At 37.7% G+C, this 22,090-nt stretch overlaps 1 protein-coding gene across 1 annotated transcript in view; it reads left to right on the top strand.

Annotated features, from left to right (window-relative positions):
• The window catches only part of UVRAG (UV radiation resistance associated), a 98,822-nt gene that overhangs the window by 44,558 nt on the left and 32,174 nt on the right, over nt 1-22,090 (top strand). Inside the window, exons 8-13 of the mRNA XM_075491310.1 lie at nt 8-134; nt 1,118-1,202; nt 1,690-1,777; nt 2,353-2,413; nt 4,524-4,689; nt 20,255-20,333. Coding sequence (XP_075347425.1) covers nt 8-134; nt 1,118-1,202; nt 1,690-1,777; nt 2,353-2,413; nt 4,524-4,689; nt 20,255-20,333 — 606 coding nt within the window. The remainder of the gene's footprint in view (nt 1-7; nt 135-1,117; nt 1,203-1,689; nt 1,778-2,352; nt 2,414-4,523; nt 4,690-20,254; nt 20,334-22,090) is intronic.

Below are 22,090 nucleotides of genomic sequence, written 5' to 3'. Positions count from 1 at the left end.
CCAATAGAAAAAGGAGAGTGAATGTTTACAGTTGAAGATCCTGGTGCTACGTAATGAACTGGAGAGGCAGAAGAAGGCCCTTGGTCGAGAAGTAGCCTTGTTGCATAAGGAGAAAAATACTTTGCATGACAGAGGTAAGTGTAGAATCGTTACTGCTTCTATTGCAGATATTCATAACCTGCTGATCGGAAGAGTAGTAGCCTAGCTTATGATCATGGTGACCAAAATGAAGGTGATGTTTTGTTTTTTGGTCTGGCTCTAATGTTTGTGCTTGTCTTTATCTGAAGTTTGCAGCCAGATATAATCTCTTCGTCATCTGTGTTATACTGAATTCTGGACAGTGGTTTCTGGTACCCTGTCTCTAAATAACTTCTTACTATGACACCTCTGGAAAGCAATCTTAAATCTGTGCTTAATTAAAATGTTCTGAGAAAATCAGAAGAGCTGCACTGTAATGCAGTAAACAGTGGCTTGATGCAGGCACGTTATAATGTCATGAGGGATGTTATTGTACCTGTGATTAAGATCTCATTTTAAGTGTTGGAAGACAAAAATCGCTCTTAATAGCTTATTACATAAATGAAAGGCGAAATGCTCAGTCTTCCTGGTATTTTGTTTTACTGGGAAAGTATCCTATAGTAAAATGCTGTATCACTGTCTCTTTGGAGCTCACCAGAGACCAACCTACATGGATATTTGATCTTGTTGCGGGACTCTTTTTTTTTTTTTTTTTTTTTTTTTTTCTCCATACCTAGTTGAGTCTAAAAATAATTAGTTGCTACTAAAAATGAGGCTTTTGCCATTTACTTAATTCTGGTTATGCAAATGTTGAGATGCCTTAACTGAATTACTCCACTACTGTGGACATGAAGGGAACAAGTGTTGAAGGAGAATGAAGTTTTGTTGGTTGTATTTGGCTGGTGAATAACGTATAGAGCATGAAGATAGGTGTTCCTCCTGCACTGTCATTCCCCAGTTTGGCAGCATAACATGGAAAATGGGCATCTAAAAGTGGAGGATTATTGCCAACACTTGTGTCAGTATCTAGTTTTAAAACTTCAGATAACTAAGAAAATATTTGATACTAATTTTTTTCCCGATTCCTCATGTTGTTTAGAAAATGCATTTGAGACCGAATACCAGAAACTTCAAGAACATAATGAATCCCTGCATGAATTAAGAAAGGAATGCACTGCTAAGAGGTAAAAGGACCTATGTTTTTTTCTGTAATTGGAAAGGAAACACAGGCTTGAGAGAAGGCCATATGAAGTGGGACTCCTGGCACCAAATTCCTCCTAATGTTGCCCCAAAACTTCTGTTAAGATATCTCTGCTACAATTTGTAGATATCTAAAGTGATAATTAACAGTGGCAAGTCTAGAAGAGAAGAAAACAGATGCTTGGGTGCATGTGTAGACTATGATAGGACTTTTAGGTCTGTTTTAGTCTAACACAGCTTTGTAATACTTAATTGTCATAGTGAAAATATGCCTATAATATATGGTACAACTGAAAGTGAAGAGTTAGCTTTGTCTTCTGTATTTTATTTTTTTTTTTTTTTGTGGAATTACCAAGCTTTTTTGGGGAGGGGAGGTGATACTTGGGAAGATGCAGAAGGGATACAAGGGCTTGATACCTTTACTTAAAGCTTTTGAAGAAACTAATGGTTTTGGGATCTCTTTCCCTAAAGAGAACTGTTTTTGAAGGCAAATGCCCAGCAGACTATTCGATGCAAGCAATTGCTGTCAGAGCTATCCTATATCTACCCTATTGATCTGGTATGTTTTTAATGTTCTAAAAATCTGCTTGATGTGAAATGAACTTCCTATTTATTACACTGCGAGCAAATATCGTGTTTTATTTGTGATGAAACTTGCTCTTCACTCATGCTGTTTTTTCCAGCTTTTTCTTGGATTTGGTCCTTAGATTGCAAACCTCACGGGGAGAGGACTTTTGCCAGCATCTCTCAAATAGTCTCCAATATAAAAGTAGAATAGCTGTAGCTGTAATTTAATGGATACTTTCCATTTTGTTTACAATTATATAAAGTAACCCTGACAGTAGGCTAGCTGAACTTTAACAGAGTGCACATAAACAGATGTCAAAATATTGAGCTCCAAAACATTTTATATAATGAATTAAGGTGAAGCTCTTCCTTCTTTGAAAAAGTTGCATTTATTTCTGTATGAAATGTGGACTAAAACACTATGTCAAAGTCACTCTGGGTTTCATTGAATATTTAGGTTTTTTTCTTTGCAAAAATGCTTTGTTGTCATTGGATTTTGTGCAGGTTTCTGTTTTCTGGATGTTATTGTTCCATTCTCACTTTCCATTGTTGATTTTAAACTTACAGAATGATCAAAAGGATTACTTTGTTTGTGGAGTCAAGCTTCCTAATTCTGAAGACTTTCAAGGTAGCTGGATATTATTAATTTAGTTGTTACAGTTGACACTGCTTCTAAACTTCATAAAATTCAGTAAACTGATAGCAATGGCTTAGGATCCAATTTCTAGCTGGAAAGGTCTAGACTAGAAGAAAACTTATGCGTTGTTCATTCCTACTACCTAGCTAGTACAAAGGAAGTTACTGTTGATTTGTACCTCTGTATTCTAAGACTCAATACCGAAATGCTGGAACAGGTTACCCAGAGAGGCTGTGGAATCTCCATCCTTGGGATGCTCAAAACGCAACTGGACAGAGTCCTGGGCAACCTGCTGTAGCTGAACCTGCTCTGAGCAAGGGGCTAGGACTACGCAATTTCCGGAGGTTCCTTCCAAACTTAGTGATTCTGGAAAATATTTGTGTCTGACCTAAAATTCCATTGTGGCTACTTTCAGTCCATGAATCTTGATGGGGCAATGTGCACGAATCCCCATTCAGTTTGCTGTAGCTGCTGGTGAACTTACCAAATAAATATCTTGCATAAGTAAGGCTTTAAAGCTTCCTGACAGTATGGAGTGTTTTACAAGTTAGCTTCTACTTTAACTGTCTACAGTCATCCTATTGCAGAAGCAAATATATAATATGCCCATCTGTATAACAGTTGTACAGGTAACTGCATGCATTCATCTGCAAATGTTTGACATGAATTGGAACTTCATTAAAATCCCCTTAAGAATTTCTTGCTCCAGTGCTTGCTCATGTTGCACAGCATGTGGTTTCATGGGCAAAAACCTCAGTCAGTTGTCTGACTCTTTAAAGCCATCCTATAGGTATTAACTTGTGCTAACAACATGTATGTTGGATGCTAGAATAATGGAGAGATAAGCGTTAAAACAAAGTAATTTGTCAGGATGACAAAAATCAGTCTATTGCTTTGTTTTCCTGATTGCACTAAATGTGATAATGAACTCAGTTTGGTAATTCTTGAGAAATCAGTGGTGTGCATCTTCTGGCCCGTTTTCAGTTTACTGGTATTAATTCCTTACAAAAGAATTACTAATTCTTTATCAAAGCCTCTAGAAATATTGTATTAGGAGGAAGTAGTACTAAGCATTCAACTTAGTGAAATATGCAGTTAAATTTGAAAACCAGCTGTCTGATGAGTATCTTATTTCGGACTCCAAGTAGATGATAATATTTAAAAAAAAAAAAAAACAAAACCACGCATCTGAAGTATCAAAAAAATGTTATTCCCTAAAAAGCCACTTTTGCTGCAAATGTCGAACACTTCTTACAAAATCCCTTTTTGAAAGAGGTGTAACTTTTAAATCTATATATCGTGTCGTGCTCTAATAGAGTTCAGTATGATTTCATAGCTGTCGTATAAGCTTTCTTAGAAGGTCCTCTGAGTTGATTTCACGGGACTCCCTTGTGCCTCAGAAGGGATGACTTTGTCATGTTGTTTGTATTGGTGTGTTCACTTCCAAAGAAGAAAAATAGAGAAAATAGAAGGGAAAAGCCTTTACACAGCTAAAGGAGATCACTTGAATCGCAAGACCTGTGTGTATTCCCAGGAGGTGAAGCTTTAAGGTTGAAACCTTAAATGTCAAATTGAAAATGATGCTTTAAAACAATGGGTTAATCTAAGTTCTTCCAGTTACTGGCGGAGAATAGAGTTCATACCCCAGGGTCGGTGTCTCTCCAACTGATCTCACTAATGAATAAAGTTATGGAGGAATGCAGCTTTTCCCTGACCCTGGTCATACATGTCAGCTACATCTAGAGAAATGCAGAAAGTTTAAGACTTGAGTTTTGTCTTGGGAATTTTGTTTCACTTTTCCCATCTCTTTTTTTTACCCTCCCCCACCCCACCAAATGTTGAGAAGCGTAACTTTTAGCTTTGAGAGTGTAAAATTCAAAGCACAAGCCATCACCCATTTTATGTTGCCCTTTAATGAAAGAGGCAAATAGTGAACTGCAAACAATTGTAAAGCAGTCTAAATTTATTTCAGACTTGCACCTATTCTTAAGTTATAACTTCTGATAGCTTCATTAATTCTCTAAGCAATATGGATGAACTTGTGCTGAGCCTGCAGTGAGACCCAATTGATTAAATAATGGAATCTTTTTGTTATTGACAGCAAAAGATGATGGAAGCATTGCTGTTGCCCTGGGCTACACTGCTCACTTGGTTTCGATGATATCCTACTTCTTACAAGTGCCACTCAGGTATCCTATAATTCACAAGGGCTCCCGGTCTACAATCAAAGATAATATCAATGACAAACTGACGGAGAAAGAACGAGAGTAAGTACGTTGTAAATATGCTTATGTACTTTCTTGTAAACAACAGATCAACAATAACAAAAAAAAACCAACCTTGAACAGTTTTGGGTAGCCTGAAGTGACACGGAGTTTAAAGTTATTTGTTACTGCTTTCAGTAGCCGTGGGACAGTTGTTTGAGGTTCTCATGTTGGAATTCTGTGATCTAATACAGTAGTTCAGCTTTGTCATTCTAGGTCTGTTGGTACACATATACTATTGATTGGGCTTCTAATAATGCTAGAAGAACTTAAATAGTGTGTCTTATAGGTAAGTTTTGGCTGCTGATTGGAAAACTTGCCTTTCATGCTTTGCTAGTGGCTATGGGAATGAACTGCAGATAGCAAGTGTAGCTTCACTGAGGAGTTACTGCCAGTACTGGAGTAGTTGTTGATAAACATGAGAAAATAAATAGCTTTCTTTAACGCAGAGGATTTTAATCAATTGAAAAAGAGCACTGTAAACTTACCTACTGTAAGTCAACTTAATATTCAATGAAGAGTTTTTCATTTGTTCTGTATTCATTGTCTTTCAACGTGTAGCTACACTGTTGTTATTGTTGTGCTACTAGGAAACTGTCTTGCTGTCCTGAAATTCACTCTCTGAATGCCTTCTCCTGCATTTTGGCACTTTGCCTGTTTTCCCACTGTCTTTGCACCTGTGTGCTCTAATATGAAAATAGTGGCAATTATTGGTTAAGCTTCACTTTGTAGCCTGCAACCACAGAACTCAAAGGAATGCAACGCTGGCCAGCTGTGGGAGGCCAGCTGCTCAGCTCTGGTCCTGTGCGTGTATGGATGGCTGCACAGTCAGGCTTGCAGCACCAGTAACATTGTTTTTCCATATGCAGGGTTTGAAAAGGGAGCAAAGAAAATGGCTGAGGGGCAATGAATTTGTGGAAAGTAGCTGTCTCTATTGACGGGAAGCCTGTAAAAAAACCCCTCTTCTCTTTGGAAGTATGCAGTCAAAGTAGTATAATATCTTAACACTAACGCCTAATAGTCCAAATCAAGATGGAAGGGTCATATTGTGCATAGCTGACAGTATTGGGATGCTTGGAAGAGTCTGATTTCTCTTTGAAACTCAGTGACTTTCGGCAGGCCAGCAGAGGTAACTTGCCTTAAGAGTTAAACTCGCTGAGGTCTTCCTGTTTTGACACAATAAAATATGACTATATAATGTCTTGCACATTAATTTTGATACCGTTTTAATAACTTGTCCAAACACTTCCTGGGTAACTTAATAGAACATTAATCTGTTTTGCTTCAGTTTAGTTCTCTAAGCGTATGATCATACTCCTTCCTGTACATCTCTTTCAGAAGGGTAGCAAACTAGAACATTCATATCTGGAAAACAAATTTCTGAGGAGTAGAGTTGCCTGTGTGTGGGTGTATAAAGATTAAACCAATTTCCTGTTGTCTGAGACAGATTGGAAGGTTTAGTCCTTCCAAACTCTCATGACTTAATACTTTATTTCACAATAGATTTCTGAAAAGGAGAAAGTTTAGCTAAGTATATGAATCCCTGTTGGGCCATTTACCTGTGTTCTGCAAGATTTTTTCAGGATTAGCTCCTGCCTGAGATCTTCTTTTCCCAGCTATTGGACAGTCAATCCTGCCAGCTCTCAAAGGACTTTGGTTGCTATAGAAAACCTCAAATGTCTTAACCTGCAGTTTTCTTTCTAAACTAATAGCTCGTGTGCTTCACCTGCTCCTATCTGAATTGAACATAGCAATTAACATGCATTATTCAATTTCTTTCACCTGTCCTTTAGCAACTTTCAAACTCCAACATAAACTGTTGAGTAATTACAGTGAGGTTTTCTCTATACTCAATCTTTATTACAACACATAGCATCACGATTATTGACTAGGTTAAACATTTTACTTGGCTTTGTACTTTTTTTTGGACTGTAGGGTTGCCCTGAGATCCATATTAATAGCTTCTAAAAATCATGCATGGGGGGAATAGCTGATGTTTTCACTTGAGAGCAATTTCATGAGTACATGTGTTTGTTTTTAATGTTATACTGTATAAATGTGTTACTTCACTTTCAAGTTTCTTTACCAGCTTTTTAAAGCCCTTTATAATAAGCTGGTTAAATATTTTGAGAGCTTTCAGAATGTAAGTTACATTTGGGAAATACTTTATCTACTTCAGATTTGTTTACTTGCATGATCCAGGTCACTTAAATCTCAAGGTTCTTGTAGAAGTATTCAATTTTGTCTGCTGCAATTACTGTTACATGGGAGCTTAAGAGTGTACAAAAGAAGTAGGAGGCTGTGGTGAAAACAGAGCACTTATCTGGCCACGTTACTGAAGGTAACAATATACGGTCAGCTTTGTAGAGATATTAGTGTTTATAACCTATTCGGTAATTGTTCCCTTCTTGTGTTCCATAAAATCGTTTTGGTACTACTAAAAGCCTGTAAGTTTTCTCCCATAAATCTACTCTTATGACTTTCTGAACCACAAAGCTAAGGCAAGAATATAATTTTCACTAAATACGGTGAAGGCACTTCTCATTAAGGCACTTCTTCAGTGGTCCATTTCAACATCTCCAGAGTGCGTCAAATATGTAGGAAGAAAGAGTACCATTCCTCGAAAGTTCTGGAGTCTGAAAGATTTCAAAGCCAATGATGGATATATAACTCCCAAATTTAAGCTACTTAGAACAGCAGCATGTTCCTCTCTCCAGTGACAAACAAACATGTTTGCTGAATAAACCACCTAAATTCCTTGGCACTGTTCTTGCGGAACTGAAACCTAGCACTTCATCGCATTCTCATAAACATAGTAAGAAAGCTGAGATTAAACTATTTATGATATGTTCTGACACTGTCTGTCAAGCCCTGCATTTAATGCTTCTGTTAGTCTGCTCCCAGATTTTTAAATAAAGAACAGCTTCCAGCTTAGAGCAAAACAAGGATTGTTATGTCAGGAGTGAGACATACCTTGTGAAATTGTCTGTGTTGGTGTTGCTGCTATTGTCATCATATTTTTTAGATAGTCTTCACTTCAGTTCTCTTCTTTGAATGCCGATACAAGTTAAACATCTCGCAAAGTAAATGCCTGCATTTTTCTGGCTGGAAGCTCCTGAATCTTTTTAAACCACGTCAGTCTCCTTGTTCGTTTTGAAGTGAGTACAGTAAAGCACACTTATGCCATCTGTTTGGGAGTCTTTTGGCATCTCTGTTGACTCAAAGCTATGCTCGGTTGCTACTTTTTTTAATTGAAACGTCACATGACACTTCTGCAACCTGCCAGTTGAATATTTAAGAACAGAATACTCGTTTAATCAAATTACATTAGACAGCTTGGAAATATGTATACTCCCCTAAGAAAAATAATGTTCTTTGGAGTTTAATCACCTTTCTGGTACCCTACATGTGTCTGGACAAACGAAATGCACATTCAGAGAAATTACTTCTGTTGTATTTTTGCATTTTCCTTCATACTGTGTCTTTTAAAAGATTTTCAAGAACTCTTACTTACCTGCTAGGTAATTTGGAAACAAGAATGGTTTCAAGAAATAGTTTTGCTAACATTGTTTCTCTGTAGTAATAGTAAAGAGAAACCAAATAGTACATGCAGTCTGTTCTGGCTCATGCTACACCTTCCTCCCAGCAAACTGTGTTAAGGGAGGATTAGAAAACTAGCAGTAGTAAGAAGGTAACCACCTCAAAGTCATATTTCAGGTTAGGGGGGGAAAAATGAAGGGGTAGAATACATGATCTAGAAAGGCTTTGTATTTAAAAGGCAAAAAGAACATCGTAGTTTTCAAGCATGGCTACTGGAGCACATACAGGACTTTAAGAGTTGTCTGATCTCGAAGAAGTGCTATTATTTTTCTGGTGTTGAAATATTGAACTTGTTGCCACTTGATGTTATAGAGGTCAAAAATATATATAAAGTTTAAAAATAAAATTAAAAAAACCCCAAACAGGCCCTAGACAGTCATGGAAGAAGCCTGATCTAGTCTGGTGTATTTTTTGCAGGAATATTTGGTATTACCTGATCTGAGATAACAGTAAACTACTGTAAAGGTTTCCTTGGCATTTTATAGTTTATAGAAAGATTTAAGGTCTATTCCTCCACTCTGCTTGACAAATACAGACACCAGCAGGCTGAAGGATACACAAACAGCTGTGATGGAGTCTTGGGCGTCTGCATCCAAAGGCATCTGGCATCTTTGCAGTTATGTTTTATGACTTTTATGTACCTCAGGAACCAAACAGTTGTATGAAATGGCATAAGGAGGAGTGAAATTGAGCATGCTGCCATGGCTTTCTAAATTATACTACTTCTTGCCCTGTCTGAACACCTTCTGTTGTCACTAAACGTAGGAAGTGTCTGTCTGTTACACTACTGTGTCCTCACAGAAGACAGGATCAAAATTGTATGCTGTGTTTGCACCTAAAAGTGATAGGTCTGATCCTGAAGTAATTTTCTGGAAACTATTTCTGTGATGTGGAGTTATACCTCAAAATCATCTTTTTTTCTGGAGCTCAGCTTCATCATTATTGAGAACTTCAAGCATGCCAGAAGATTGTAATTATTAGTCAATTTTTGTCTTGGTGTTTAATTTGGGTGAGGGTTCTAGAAGTAGCTGTTTTGATCCAGGGTTGTGAAGATCTTCTGGCATCAGACTTGATATGGAACAAAGTCTGAGTGCATCCGACCTCTTGCTGCCGAAAACTTGAAGGCCAGTTTAATTTCATTGCTGTAGCCCATATGGGAAGTGCAAAGGTATGAATAACAAAAAACAGGTCATCTTTCACTGGGATAAGGCAGTCTTGTAGCAACTGAAGAGCTTATCAAGCATGAAACACAGCTGCCTTTGTTGGATCTTCAGAATACTTCTGGATTCCTTAAGGATGTAAAGCCATGAGTGAGTTTATCCTAATACAGCTTCTGTACAGCTAAAGCCAACATGCAAGTGCAGGGCCAAAGGGCTGCAGCGCTGTGTGTGGTGAACACTAACGTATCTGCATGGCTTGTTGATTTCAAACCAGCAGGTTGGTTTACCCCAGTTTGGGATGCTTTTAATTAGTTTAGGGAGCCACATTTCAGAGAAGTAGAGAAGTTAAGAATAAGTCGGGCCGGATGTACTTTTAATCTGCACATGTTCAAGCAGTTAATTTGAAATGTTAGTGTTGTATTTTTAGACATACTCATTTGCACTGATAAAGAAAACTTCCATTATATTGTGTGTGGTTCACACAGTGTTAAGTCATGCAATATGAGTTACTGACAGCATAAGTTCTGATATGAGAAGTTTTACTTCTCAGGCATGTGAGTAAAGTAAAGGTTGTATCAAAGCCAGTTCTACAAGACTGCTTCCAAATTACCTTTCTCAATGTGTTGTCTTTCAATTCGTTTAAGTGTGACAAGCTGGATTTGCAAATAAATGGAGGTAAGTGTTGCTGAGCAGGCATATAGATAATTTTGGAGCATTTGGAAACCACTTGTTGAATGAGCATAGTCTGTGGTCCTCACTACTGTGGTCTTGCTCCTGTTTCGAAGAAGGGGAAAATCAGAGTTTCAGCTGTAGTAGACTTTACTACAACTGAAGATTATTGCTTTGTGCCTGGTAACAGATAAGCCACTTGCAACAAAACATTTTGAAAAATCGTGACACAAGCAAGTGAAGAATAAGTTTTCACTGACATTAACATCTTCCAACTCAATCGAGAAGTCTTTAATCATATTTGGTACTTCAGCTGAGATAATAAAATGGCAGCTTTGGGAAGAACTCTTGGCAAACTTAAATCAGATGGAGGGAGATGGTTTGTTGAGAAATCTAATAGCTGTCAAAGCAAAGTTGATTCTTTGTGGTAGATTGAGTGTGTGTTAAGTGTTCAACTATATTGCTCAAAGAATGCTTTTTGCCATGAACTTATCTTGAACTGTATTTTTGTGTTTCACATTCTTGAGGATATTTAGCTAGAATCCAGGGTTATTTTATTCTTGATCACCAAAATAGTGCTTTTGCCTGCATTGGGTCAGCAAATATTACTGTGCATAGATTAAGAATTAGATCAGGTGTTCTTTAATGAATTTAGATACTGTTAATACTATTTCTGGGAACTAGAATCTTTTACATGCTCCTGGCCAGTCTGAGAAAGCAGATTTTGTTTACTGCAGTAGATGAGACCACTGACCCCAGACATCTACAGCTGAGAAATGTTTCTGTGAAGACACACTAGTCTTAATTTACTCCCATTGGAACATTATACTCCTGATGAGATTATTTTTCAAAACATTACTTCATTTTTCAATAAGCAGGGACTTGACCTGTATAAAGTGTCCTCTAGTTAAAAATGATCCTTCAGTGGCAGGGAGATTTAAAGTTCTGATAGCGAGGTTGTCTGCTCTGTCCTTACAGATAGTCCTTGCGTTGTGATATCCATCACAGTGTGTATGTAGCAAGCCTTGAATTCAAGCTGAAATATGTCACGGAAATGCACAATCCGCAAAAAGCCATCAGTGTCGCTTGTTCCGTGGATTGCTAGCTGTGTTTGAGGCGTTTGAAAGCATTATTTGCTGAACTAGTAGAATGATACCCTCTTGTATAAATTGGTGACTGTCTTATCAAGCACTGCCTGACTTTCATAATCTGAGTCTTTGCTTTCTTTTCCTGTATACAGCCTGTACATATTGAAGCTATTGTGCATTCTCCAAGAGCAAGGTCACAGCAGTTACACTTCTTAATAGAAAGATGGCAGTGCTTCTGTTTTTGATTATCTTCTTGTTGAGCTATTCAGATAGGCATTTTGAAAATACATTTCATAAAGTTAAACTGCCAATATGTTTTCCTTTCCCAGTAAACTAATTATCTTTGTATTGTGTAAAGCTCGAATGAGGATATGCTTTTTTCCCTTGGCAGTCTGTATTTTTGTCATCAAGTTTGTTTTACAAGTGTAGCTTTTTCTCTCAAGTAGAAACTAAAAACCATATAATAATCAATCTGAATTCACTTGTGATTTGTGAATCATATTCATGTCTTAATCTCATATCTAACAAAGCAAAGTGCACACTTGTAATCCTTTTTTTTTCTGCCTTTTCATTTGATTTCAGTGTTGCTCACCAGGTGGGAATATTACTTTCTTGTTTAAAACTTTTCCAATCATGCTGATTGTTGGCAGACTACTTAGCTGTTCCTGGTAGACTAGTAGTCACCCTAAGGTCAGTTTGTGGCCTCCACCATCAACTGGTAGCTTGATCTGAAAAGGATCTGAAGTGCTCTGTGTTGCATCTCTATAATTGAGAAGTCTGGTGGTGAAGGCAGTTTCATACTGTTGCATTTTAGTTGTGTTCCTTCCAACAAGCACTCAGCTGCTTGGGTCTGCTACTTAAGATCTGTGCCAGTCTCTGCTCTGAAGCTGATAGAACTGTGGTACGGCTTATCTGAGAAGGAAACAGGTTTTGAAGCTGTGCAGTCAAAGCTTCTTGTGCCTTGGTCTTCTGGTGGACTGCTAAGAGGTTGGAAGTGCTGGGTATTTTGGTGCCTGTGGCTCTTTAGCAGCCTACTCTTCCTAATACTTGATTCAAAGTGTCCTGGGGAATAGTGATTTCAAGTGAGCTGGTTGGACAATGGTAGTCCTTCTCGCTTAAAAGGCTTTCAAGGTTTGCTTTATTCTGGTTGAAGAAAAGTCCCAGCACTTTTAAATAGCGTAAGCTTTCTCCTCTGGATACAACATTCCTTTACAATGAGCAAACAGGATGAGGTTAGGTTGGAGGGAAAACACTAGCTCCTTCCTCCCCTGCCTGCCCCCCTCGCAGCCTCCCAAAAGGGGGTGAGGTTGAAATAACTCAAACTTCAGTAAATATTTAAACCTTGTTCTTGTACACCCCTCATACTTCAGTCATATCAAGCAACAATTTGTGACTTTTTCAGGTCATTATCTTATCTGGATTGGGCTATTTAGTTCTGTCCTTGTGTAGGGTGTCCTATCCATGGGTTTAAGCTTGAAATTCATAATTTTCTAAACTGCCCTATTTTTTGGTAGTGCTGTGTGAGGCACAGTTGTTCCCTCGATCTGATGGATGACTCTCTGCTATCACACCAGTGACTGCTACAGTCACAGAAGTTACATCGGTTCTTTATCTGTATAATAGTGAATAATTGGGTTTCAGCTGCATTCTGCCAAGTCTGCTCTACAGTCTTCTCCCTGCAGCCATTCTGCTTACTGTCCTTGAAAATAAGAAGTGAAGGAAAAAGCCATGTCAAGTTTGTTATCTGACAAACTTGGTGGATGCAGTTGGGCAGGAAGTATCAAAGGTACTGCAGACATGATGTGAAAATACAGTGCTATCGGCTTCGTTTAGTCAGTAGACTGATCTTCAGTCAGCTACTGGATAATTAAGTGTTCTTAAAACATAAATGTCCTTGTTGTTAATTTAGCTTGCAAAGCTACAAATATTGGTGGTCCTTGAACTTTTGCATCACTTTGAAAATTAAGACTATCTAACACAATTCCAAACTAGATTTGGAATTTTACCTACATCTGCCAAATGGTATGTAATATACTATTTAAACTGTGTCACACTTCAGCCTGTGGAAAACAGTTAGATGTGATGTGTAAAAATAATTATTTTACTGACTTCTTCCCTAAAGATCTTTCTGAAGTAGAGATTAAACTTTGAGACTTTAATATAATCTGGGATATGGCAGAAGTCTGAACAGAAGAGAGAATAAAAGATCTAAAACATATGGTGTAATACCAAAGTAGAAGCAGGTGAAAGCAGTTAAAAATGAAGCAATTCCTTAAGCTTTAAAAATAGTTTGTATTAAAGACAGGCGGTTATAGACAATAAAAATTGGCCACCAATATATTGGTACATATGTGATTTTTTTGGATACAGAGGAGTTCATAAATCACAGAAAACAACAGTAAATGTATTTGGACTTGAATTCATAAGAGATACTTGAGGTCTGAAATAAATGTATGGAATAAAGATTCTTTCAGCTTTTCCTAACAGTTACCATCTGACTGAACCAAGAGTCCTGTGGTGATTTGCTGCATGTTCATCCAACACTGAAGTTACTATGTAAAACAGCTAAAGATTAGCTGAGGATATAAAATTAAATGAGATATTGATGGCTGGTAAGTAATTGTCTAAGGCCAGCTGAAAAAGGTAGGACAGTGAAGAGAAGTTCTTAGTGGTTCGAGTAGAATCATTAGGACACTTTATTTATGAGTTGTAAGAAGGGTGGTCCTAATGCCTAAAACGCTGAAATTAGGCTAATTCCACATTTTCAGCTTTGAAATAGACCTCTAGTTTTCCAGAATCAATTATCTGTGGGCAACATAAGCAATCTTTAAAAGACCTTTTTTCTGCAGTCAGTTTTCTGATTTTTAAATACATCAGGATTAGTGAGCAGTTTCGGTTGGAGACACTGTAGTAGCAAACTTCCTGCCCATGTTGTCTTATCAAAAACAGTGGTTTAGTCCATATATTCAAAAGTCAGTAAGAGATGGGTTAAAACCCTTGCTTTTATTAGGAAGTAACTAATACTTTTTATAAGGAAATAAACCACCAAACCTGATTGATTCAAACTGTAGGCATCTCACCTTAAAGTGTAAATATGGGAAAAAAAAAAAAAATCCTTGCAAGAGGCTTTTCTCTACCATCTACCCCTGAAATTTCTCAGACTTACTTTTAGCAGCACATAAGGATAGTCTCCTTCATTATGCCTTGAATCTTACTTTTAGCAGCACATAAGCATAGTCTCCTTCATTATGCCTTGAATCATAGAAAGTAAGGCTGAAATCAAGACTGGAAAGTAATTTAGCCAGTCTTCCTACCCCAAGGAGGGGTGAAGTTTATTTAGAGGGAAGTGTTACTGTAGCTGAGATACAGGGTGGTTTGAACTTGCCTTAGAGACAATACACTAGACTTCTTTGTGCCTGTAGCTTTAATATTATAAGATGATCTGCTCGTGTCTGGATGAACAGTTAGTTTCAGCAACACGGAGCAGTGGCTGGTGGTCTCATGCGGCACGCTGCAGCTTTTGGATTGAATTGCTGCAGAGACGACGTAGAGCCCATAGAAAAGTCTTCAGGCCCCTGGACAGGTTCAGCTGGCAAAGGCGGTCATTGAAACCCCTGTCTGCTCATCCTATACTGCTCCCAGACCACAAATGTTTTTAGACATATTCAAGAACACATCTTGAACGGAAAATTTAAATTTGCCTTGGTTTAACTCTGATATTTCTGTTTAGCTGTTTGCATCCTAATAATTCAGCTGGAGGGGAAATGATGGCAACCAGCCACCATTAGTTTTCCATATTGACTGTAAAAGCATCTATTGAGTTTCTTTTGTTTTGTTTTTTTTAATAGAAAGACTTTTAAACCAGATTTGACAATTTAGTACTGTGTCTGCATTCTTTGTAACCTTACGAATGTGACTTACTGTAGAAAGATTATGCTTTTCGTTTCAGTTTGAGGTATAGCTGCGTGCTTGTTATGCCTAAGATGTGTGCTACTTGACTAAATAACATGTTAGAAAAAAAAATCTCATTAAACTGGCTCCAATGTAACAGCTTCCTAAAAGTCTGTTGATGGTGGAGTTGGGTACCTGTAAGCTTGGTACCCATCAGAATGGTATTTCTTAAGCAGATGTTCAAACTGACTATTTTAAAACTTTGCATTTGTGAAGTGTTGCGAGATCCTTGATGAACTCAAAATTTAATTCCATTGTTGATGGTAGGGTGCTGGTTCTATAGTTTTAACTTGGAGAAAAGGTAGACTTTCAGCCCTGTTTTTTATTTAAAAGGATGACTTGGGGTTACTTTTCCCCCTCAGAGTTTCTGTGAACAAAGCACGTAACCTTCACTTTGCTTTTTTCTTTTCACAACTCTTTTGGGAGGGTTTAATGAGGCCTAGTACTCGAGAAACTTTCACGTAGAGTCTACAGTGTAAAATAACACCAATGTTGACATTTCACTTAGGCACTCCTTTTCGCTGGGATTTCTTCCTTTTCCACCCCTGTTTGCCTGGGCGGTTTACAAGGAAATTAGAGATTCTTCCTCTTAGGCTTGCGCTATTCTGTATTCTGATACTTGAGTACGTACTTTGATTTGTCGGTCTGACTTGAGTTTCTTACAAGTAGATATATTTGGTTATGGAGATTAGCAGTACTCTAAGCCTTGACCTGCTCATACTTGTTTGCTTACTCATTGCCTATCAGCAAAACCTCCTTATGTGTAAATAGACTGAAACTAATTTGCCTTATCTACTTCAAAAACCCAACAGTTCTTTGTTCTTAGAACTGCTCAGTGGTTAGTGGCATCCAGTTGTGTTAAACACAAGATTTCAGTGCTAAGAATAGTGTCTGATTTGAATATTAGGTACCTTCGATGGAAGAGGAGAGTTTCTTGACTAGCTGTTAATAATGTGCTCCCTTCTGACTTCCATACTGTTTTTTCTTGGACCAGGTTTGAGCTGAAGAGTTCTTTATCCAGCAGCTGATGTCTGCTTAGGCAATGTGGCAGTGATTAATAGGGGATAGGTTGAAATAAAGCAGCTGATGTTGACTTGTTGTAAATTAAGATTGCAAGTGGAGAGGAGATGCTTATTCTTGGGAACTCCCCAAGAAGGAGAGATGGCAGAGACGTAAGGTGGAGGGTAAATGAGTTGCCATCTCTATTCTAATTACTCAGAGATGATTAAAAGTGCCTTGCAACTGCTTCTATTTTATTTTTATATTTTTATATATATACACACACACACACTGTCTCCCATGAGAAATATCAATCAAAACCTCTTCTTGTGAGACTGGGAAAACTTGGGTCTTGAACCTATTAATGTTAGTAGAAGCCTTGTGTGTGCTTTGTGGCTCTAAGCATGATACTGTTCTAGTTCGTTATGGAAGAAACCCTTCTGTCATTGTGGTATCACAAGTAGAAGAATACAACTTTTGTCCAAAACAACATGCCATGAAAGGGGAGGTAAGCTATGTGTCTAAAAATGTAAAGCATGTGTATATTTTGCAATTTATTAGAGATTTGCCTCTGTTCCTGCAGTATGGTACAGCTAGGTAACACTGGTCATCTGACTTGTATCCCAGAGAGTCCTATAAAACAGAACACGTGACTCAAAGAAATTAATAAAAACTTTGCATTTGTCACAGTCCTTCAGGATTAAATAAGCAAAACATAAAACCTCCAAAATAAACGTAAGCTTTTAAGATCGAGAATCCTCTTTATGTTATCTTAGATCTTAAAGGCACATACTGACCATCTGGTTAAAATCAGTCTTGTGTGCAGTTTGGATCACTCTTACGCAGTGTTCTCCACCTTCTGAATTCAGAGTGGGACTTGTTTAATTTCAGCATCTTTGGCACAATTGTCACAGATCCTAAAGCTGCATTTCCACGTGCCTGCTAGCTTGCTATTCCCTTTATCACTACTAGTCCTTGTGCTTTTCCCCAGCGCAGGCTTTTATTATTGCTGACATGTCAGATGTCTTAAGTGAAGCAAGAATAGCCTCGAGTACAGTGGAAACACGAGGTGCAGAGACAACTCCAAATGGGGTTAACCTGTTATAAGTTACTAAATGTTGTGTTTTTTTCCTGCATCGAGTTAATGTTCTCTGAACTAAGATCTTCTTTGTGAGTCACTGTTATTTATTACTGCTCTATGCTGGCTGAGCAGTGTGCTCTTTATATACAGGAATAGAATATCTACTGTAAACTCAGGGTGTATTAGGGCTGTGTTTTTAAGAAGTCTACACACTATTGAAAAGTAATGTTCCATAGTCATAAATATCAACGTGTTTTTACAAGGGCGCACTTTGAACCTCACAGAGCAGAAGCTGTTTTGTTCATAATAACTGCCTGCTAGCATGGTAGGTATACGCTTTCCTTACAGCGTGTAAGTGTACTGCTCTGAGGAGGACCAGAGCTCAGCTTCCGAGTGTGCTCAGAACAAGTTTCCTACTACTTGATAACTTCTCTCAGATGATGTCTTCTGGTGACTACACAACAGACACCTGTAACTTGTTTTTTTTCTTCTTTCCACTAAACATATCACACTTATTCCTTTGAATTTGTCATCTTAGACTAAGTATCTGTGTTCTGCTTTAAAGGAGCTAAATGATTTTTTTTTTTTTTCCCCAAACACATCAGCAAGAATGGAAACAAGGAAGGTACATGTTGGAGTAGAATGGGCAGGCGGATGCCATTTTGCATTTTATTGAGTGCTTCGTGATTATAAAAAAATACTAAAATAGTAGTTTTCAAATGTATTTTTTGAGCAAGTATAACTGAAACCTTACACGGCAGACTTAACTTTTTGCAGCATGCCAAAGTGAGAGATTTAGCTTACAGTTGTGCTTTTCTAAGGAGCAGGCAATAAGAATTTCACATAGGGAGCCAGCAGTTAAAGTTGCATTCAATTATACTCAGTGAAGCACTATATAAAATGTTGTAGTGGTTCTTCCTTAAGTTTATCGCTTGTGACCAGGCTTAATGGCAAGCAAGATAACACACAAAGAAGCGACATAAAAGTTGGTAATATTTTTCTCTGAGTCATAAATGTGCATACACAAAGACATCCACTGACATTTTTCAAGACTTTCATGTAAGTGATTGTTATGAAAGCTGACACGAGGTTATATGTAGTTTAGAGTCCTTCAAGATTAATTAGTGGAAGTTAGAGGACAGAAATGTGAATATTAAAAAAAAAAAAAAAAAAAAGAGGAGGACCGATGTGATTAACAGAGAAGCTTAATCTTTACCACTTAAAAGAAACTGTGTGTGGGAGATGGTACCGAGCACTGTAAAACAGTTTATCCTCTTTTCTATACTGCACATATCGAAGAGCTCTGTGTCTAATAATAGAATACGTGGTTCCCATTACTAGTGACTTAATGAAATACTATCTTCTAGTGAAACATGGCTTGTGTTCCTAATGGTGCTTTTATTGTCAAGCTTGAGTGAGTTTTATACTGTTAATTGTAAAGGTATCCTTGAAATCTAAATCCTCCTCTATTTGGGTAGTGTAATTGTAGATATTGAAATGAATTCCTTTTGATTTGTATTTTACACTTAGGATAATGCGTCGTGGAATTTTTGTAGCATGTGTTCACTTTGAAGGGTTTTATTTTCTTGCATGGGGAACTAGTTGGATTTATAGATCTATTAAGCAAGGTGAGCTAGATATATACTATTCACGGTGATTTTTGTATTCCTCAACTTGAAGTGACCTAGTGAGTTTGAAAGTAGCATAAAACTTGAAGCTGACGTCTTAATATTTGATCTGCTGTGATCATGACCTGTTAACCTTTAGCTTTAATGACGCTATATAATTCTCCTTAAAAGTCGCAAATGTACTCTACTGTGGGGCTGATTGATGATAACATACACTTTGCGTAATCGCCCCTCCAGAATGTGTATTGTTTCTAGTAGATATTGATCTCCTTTTATTTGTTATCTTATATTTGAGAGAGACTTTGGTTTCTGATGTAATGTGGGTTTTGTGCAGATAATACGCTCAGCATCTTAATTAGGAGCTACAGAACATACGGGTCTTAAAAAGGCAAAAGCTCGTTTCACGGTGCAGTTCCCATAAACATAAATAACAGATTGTACTAAGGTTACTGTATTGACTACAATGACCTCATAACTTCTGGTGGTAAGGAAGAGTCAAAAGACAATCCTAAGAAATGCAGTGTACAAATAATAAAACTGTTTATGGAACTGCTTCACTTATGTGTATGTTTGAGGAATCTTTGCTTAAAATTATATTCTTTAATGCAGACTGTCGAACAGTTTCAATACTTTAGGGAATAAAGTTTTGGTTGTCTGACCTCATGCAGCAGTTAAGACAGAAACAAGCTGTGCTACTTTCTTATAAGCTCTTTGCTATATCTAGGTATTTAAAATTGTGAAAAATGCTTTGTTTGTTAAAGAGGAGAAATAAACATTAGGAATATAATATGTGCAAGGGCTGTAGTGACCTATGATGCTGTAACTGACTTGAGCCTCTGGTGCGTGCGTGAAGGTTGTTGAAAGGAAAGGAATTACTTGTATTCTCTAAGTCGTCTTCTGCTGTGTTGGTAAATGAGCTTGCAGATGTCTTATGTGTGTGAAGAGATTTGTGCTCTTTCAACTACAAAGTAACAATCAGAAGAGAACACCTTTCTTAAATTGGAAATGAGCTAACCAAACACAAATGGCTGAATACAAAGGGATAAGGTAGGATCTGGTATTATGCTGCATACTGCTTAAAACATGCTTCACTCAGTGAGAGGAACGTTGCAGCACTGGGAGAGTCATAAAACATCTTTTAAAAACCTAAAATAATTTAGAAAATGTAATGCGTTAGCTGAATTTTGACATCAGTTTTTTAAAGGCTGACTGACCGGAGTTGCAGGGGGTTCCTAAGTACATCCTGTGGAGGGGATTCCTGGGAGAAGTCAGCAAGGGAGGCTTTTTAAATCTTTACCTTCTCAGAAAAGGAATCTGTGGCTTTTTAAAATTTACTTAAGCATCTGAATAATTTCACCTTAAATGCTTTTTTCTTGTTTTCTTTCCCATCAGATTTCCTTTATATCCAAAAGGAGGGGAGAAGCTTCAGTTTGAATATGGAGTGTATCTTCTCAACAAAAATATAGCACAGGTTGGTACACTGAGATTTTTTTTTTTTATGAGTATCTACGATCTGCTTAGTGTCAGTATGGCATGAGTGCATCTGCTGTTTTGTGATGCTGTTCTCTATGGTGAGCATCTGTGAGCTAGTGAAGGCGTTCTTCAAATTATTGTCCTCACTTACTGCTTTGTGCTTGAGACTTTCTCTTGTGGTACTTGGAGAACAGCTTGCCAGCTAATAATGAATCTTTTCCTTTCAAATAAATACTATGAGTCTATACACACTGTTTTGAAAATTGTAAATGTTTTCTGTTGTGGTTTTTTTTTTTTTTATTCTGTCATACTTGAAGATCCATTCATGTCATTCTCATTGCTGCTTTAATTTTGCTGTATTATTACTTTAACCAGTATCTACTCCTATACTTATCATAAGAAAACACAACAAGCTGGGAAACCTCAAGTCTTGCCGATGCATGACTTTAGAGGACACTTTTTTTTTTTGTAAATATAATCATCATTGCTCTTAATGTATTTTAGAAATCATCCTTTACTTTGGCAAGTGCATAAGAGTTTACAAACTTGTATTTGAGATGATACTAATACCTACTGCTAACTCAATTTGGTATGGAATTCAGAAAATGTTCAAAAAGCTGATCTGAAAGGGACCTGGGGAGGCCATTTAGACTGTTGCGAAGTCCTAGAAGAGCAAAAGTAAGAAAACTTGAGGGTTGAGATAAAAACAGTTTAATAGGGAAAGCAAAAGCCGCGCACGCAAGCAAAGCAAAACAAGGAATTAATTCACTACTTCCCATGGGCAGGCAGGTGTTCAGCCATCTCCAGGAAAGCAGGGCTCCAGCACGCGTAACGGTTACTTGGGAAGACAAACGCCATCACTCCAAATGTCCCCCCTTCCTTCTTCTTCCCCAGCTTTATATACTGAGCATGACGTCATGTGGTATGGAATAGCCCTTTGGTCAGTTTGGATCAACTATCCTGGCTGTGTCCCCTCCCAGCTTCTTCTGCACCTGGCAGAGCATGGGAAGCTGAAAAGTCCTTGACTAGTACAGCAACAACTAAAACATCTCTGTATTATCAACACTGTCTTCAGCACAAATCCAAAACATAGCCCCATACCAGCCACTACGAAGAAAATTAACTCTATCTCAACTGAAACCAGGACAGGCAGGATCAGCTGCTTTTACGCCATCCCTGGTAGATATTTGTATAAGTTTCCCTGAAGGAAAGCCTGTGATCTAAGTAGTCTCTTGCAGTGATTGGCTGTCCTGGCCATTAAAGTCTTTTCTGACATCTAATCCAAATCTGTCTTGCTTCTGTTTAACCGCATAATCCCTTACTATAATAATCTGTTCATTTAATTCTCCTCCTGTTTGCAAACTTTTATGCATTGAAAGACAACTTCTCCTTTCTAAAGTGTTATCTCATGGGTCATGTCTCTTTAATTTCTGAGCATTCTTGTTGTCTCCTATTCTCCATCTGAATCCACATCGTTCTTGAAGTGTGGTACCCAAAGCTGTGTGAGTGTTGCCTTCAAAACATTGAGTAGGATGGGACGAATGCTTCACAGATCTTTTCATTCTTTTTCAGTTCATTATGTTCCAATAGATTTGTACTCTTAACAGCCTGAAACAGTGAATTTTGTGATTCAGTGCAACCAGCAACCCCAAGTTTCTTATGCACAGCAACAAAATAGTCCATTCTGAATTTGTGCAGGTGACTCATTTAATTCATGTTTTATGTGCTGTACCTTGAATGTGCCTTAGATGCCCC

The sequence above is a fragment of the Mycteria americana genome, chromosome 1, assembly GCF_035582795.1.
Source record: "Mycteria americana isolate JAX WOST 10 ecotype Jacksonville Zoo and Gardens chromosome 1, USCA_MyAme_1.0, whole genome shotgun sequence".
NCBI classification, from domain to species: Eukaryota; Metazoa; Chordata; class Aves; order Ciconiiformes; family Ciconiidae; genus Mycteria; species Mycteria americana.
This window is presented reverse-complemented; position numbering and strand designations above follow the sequence as displayed.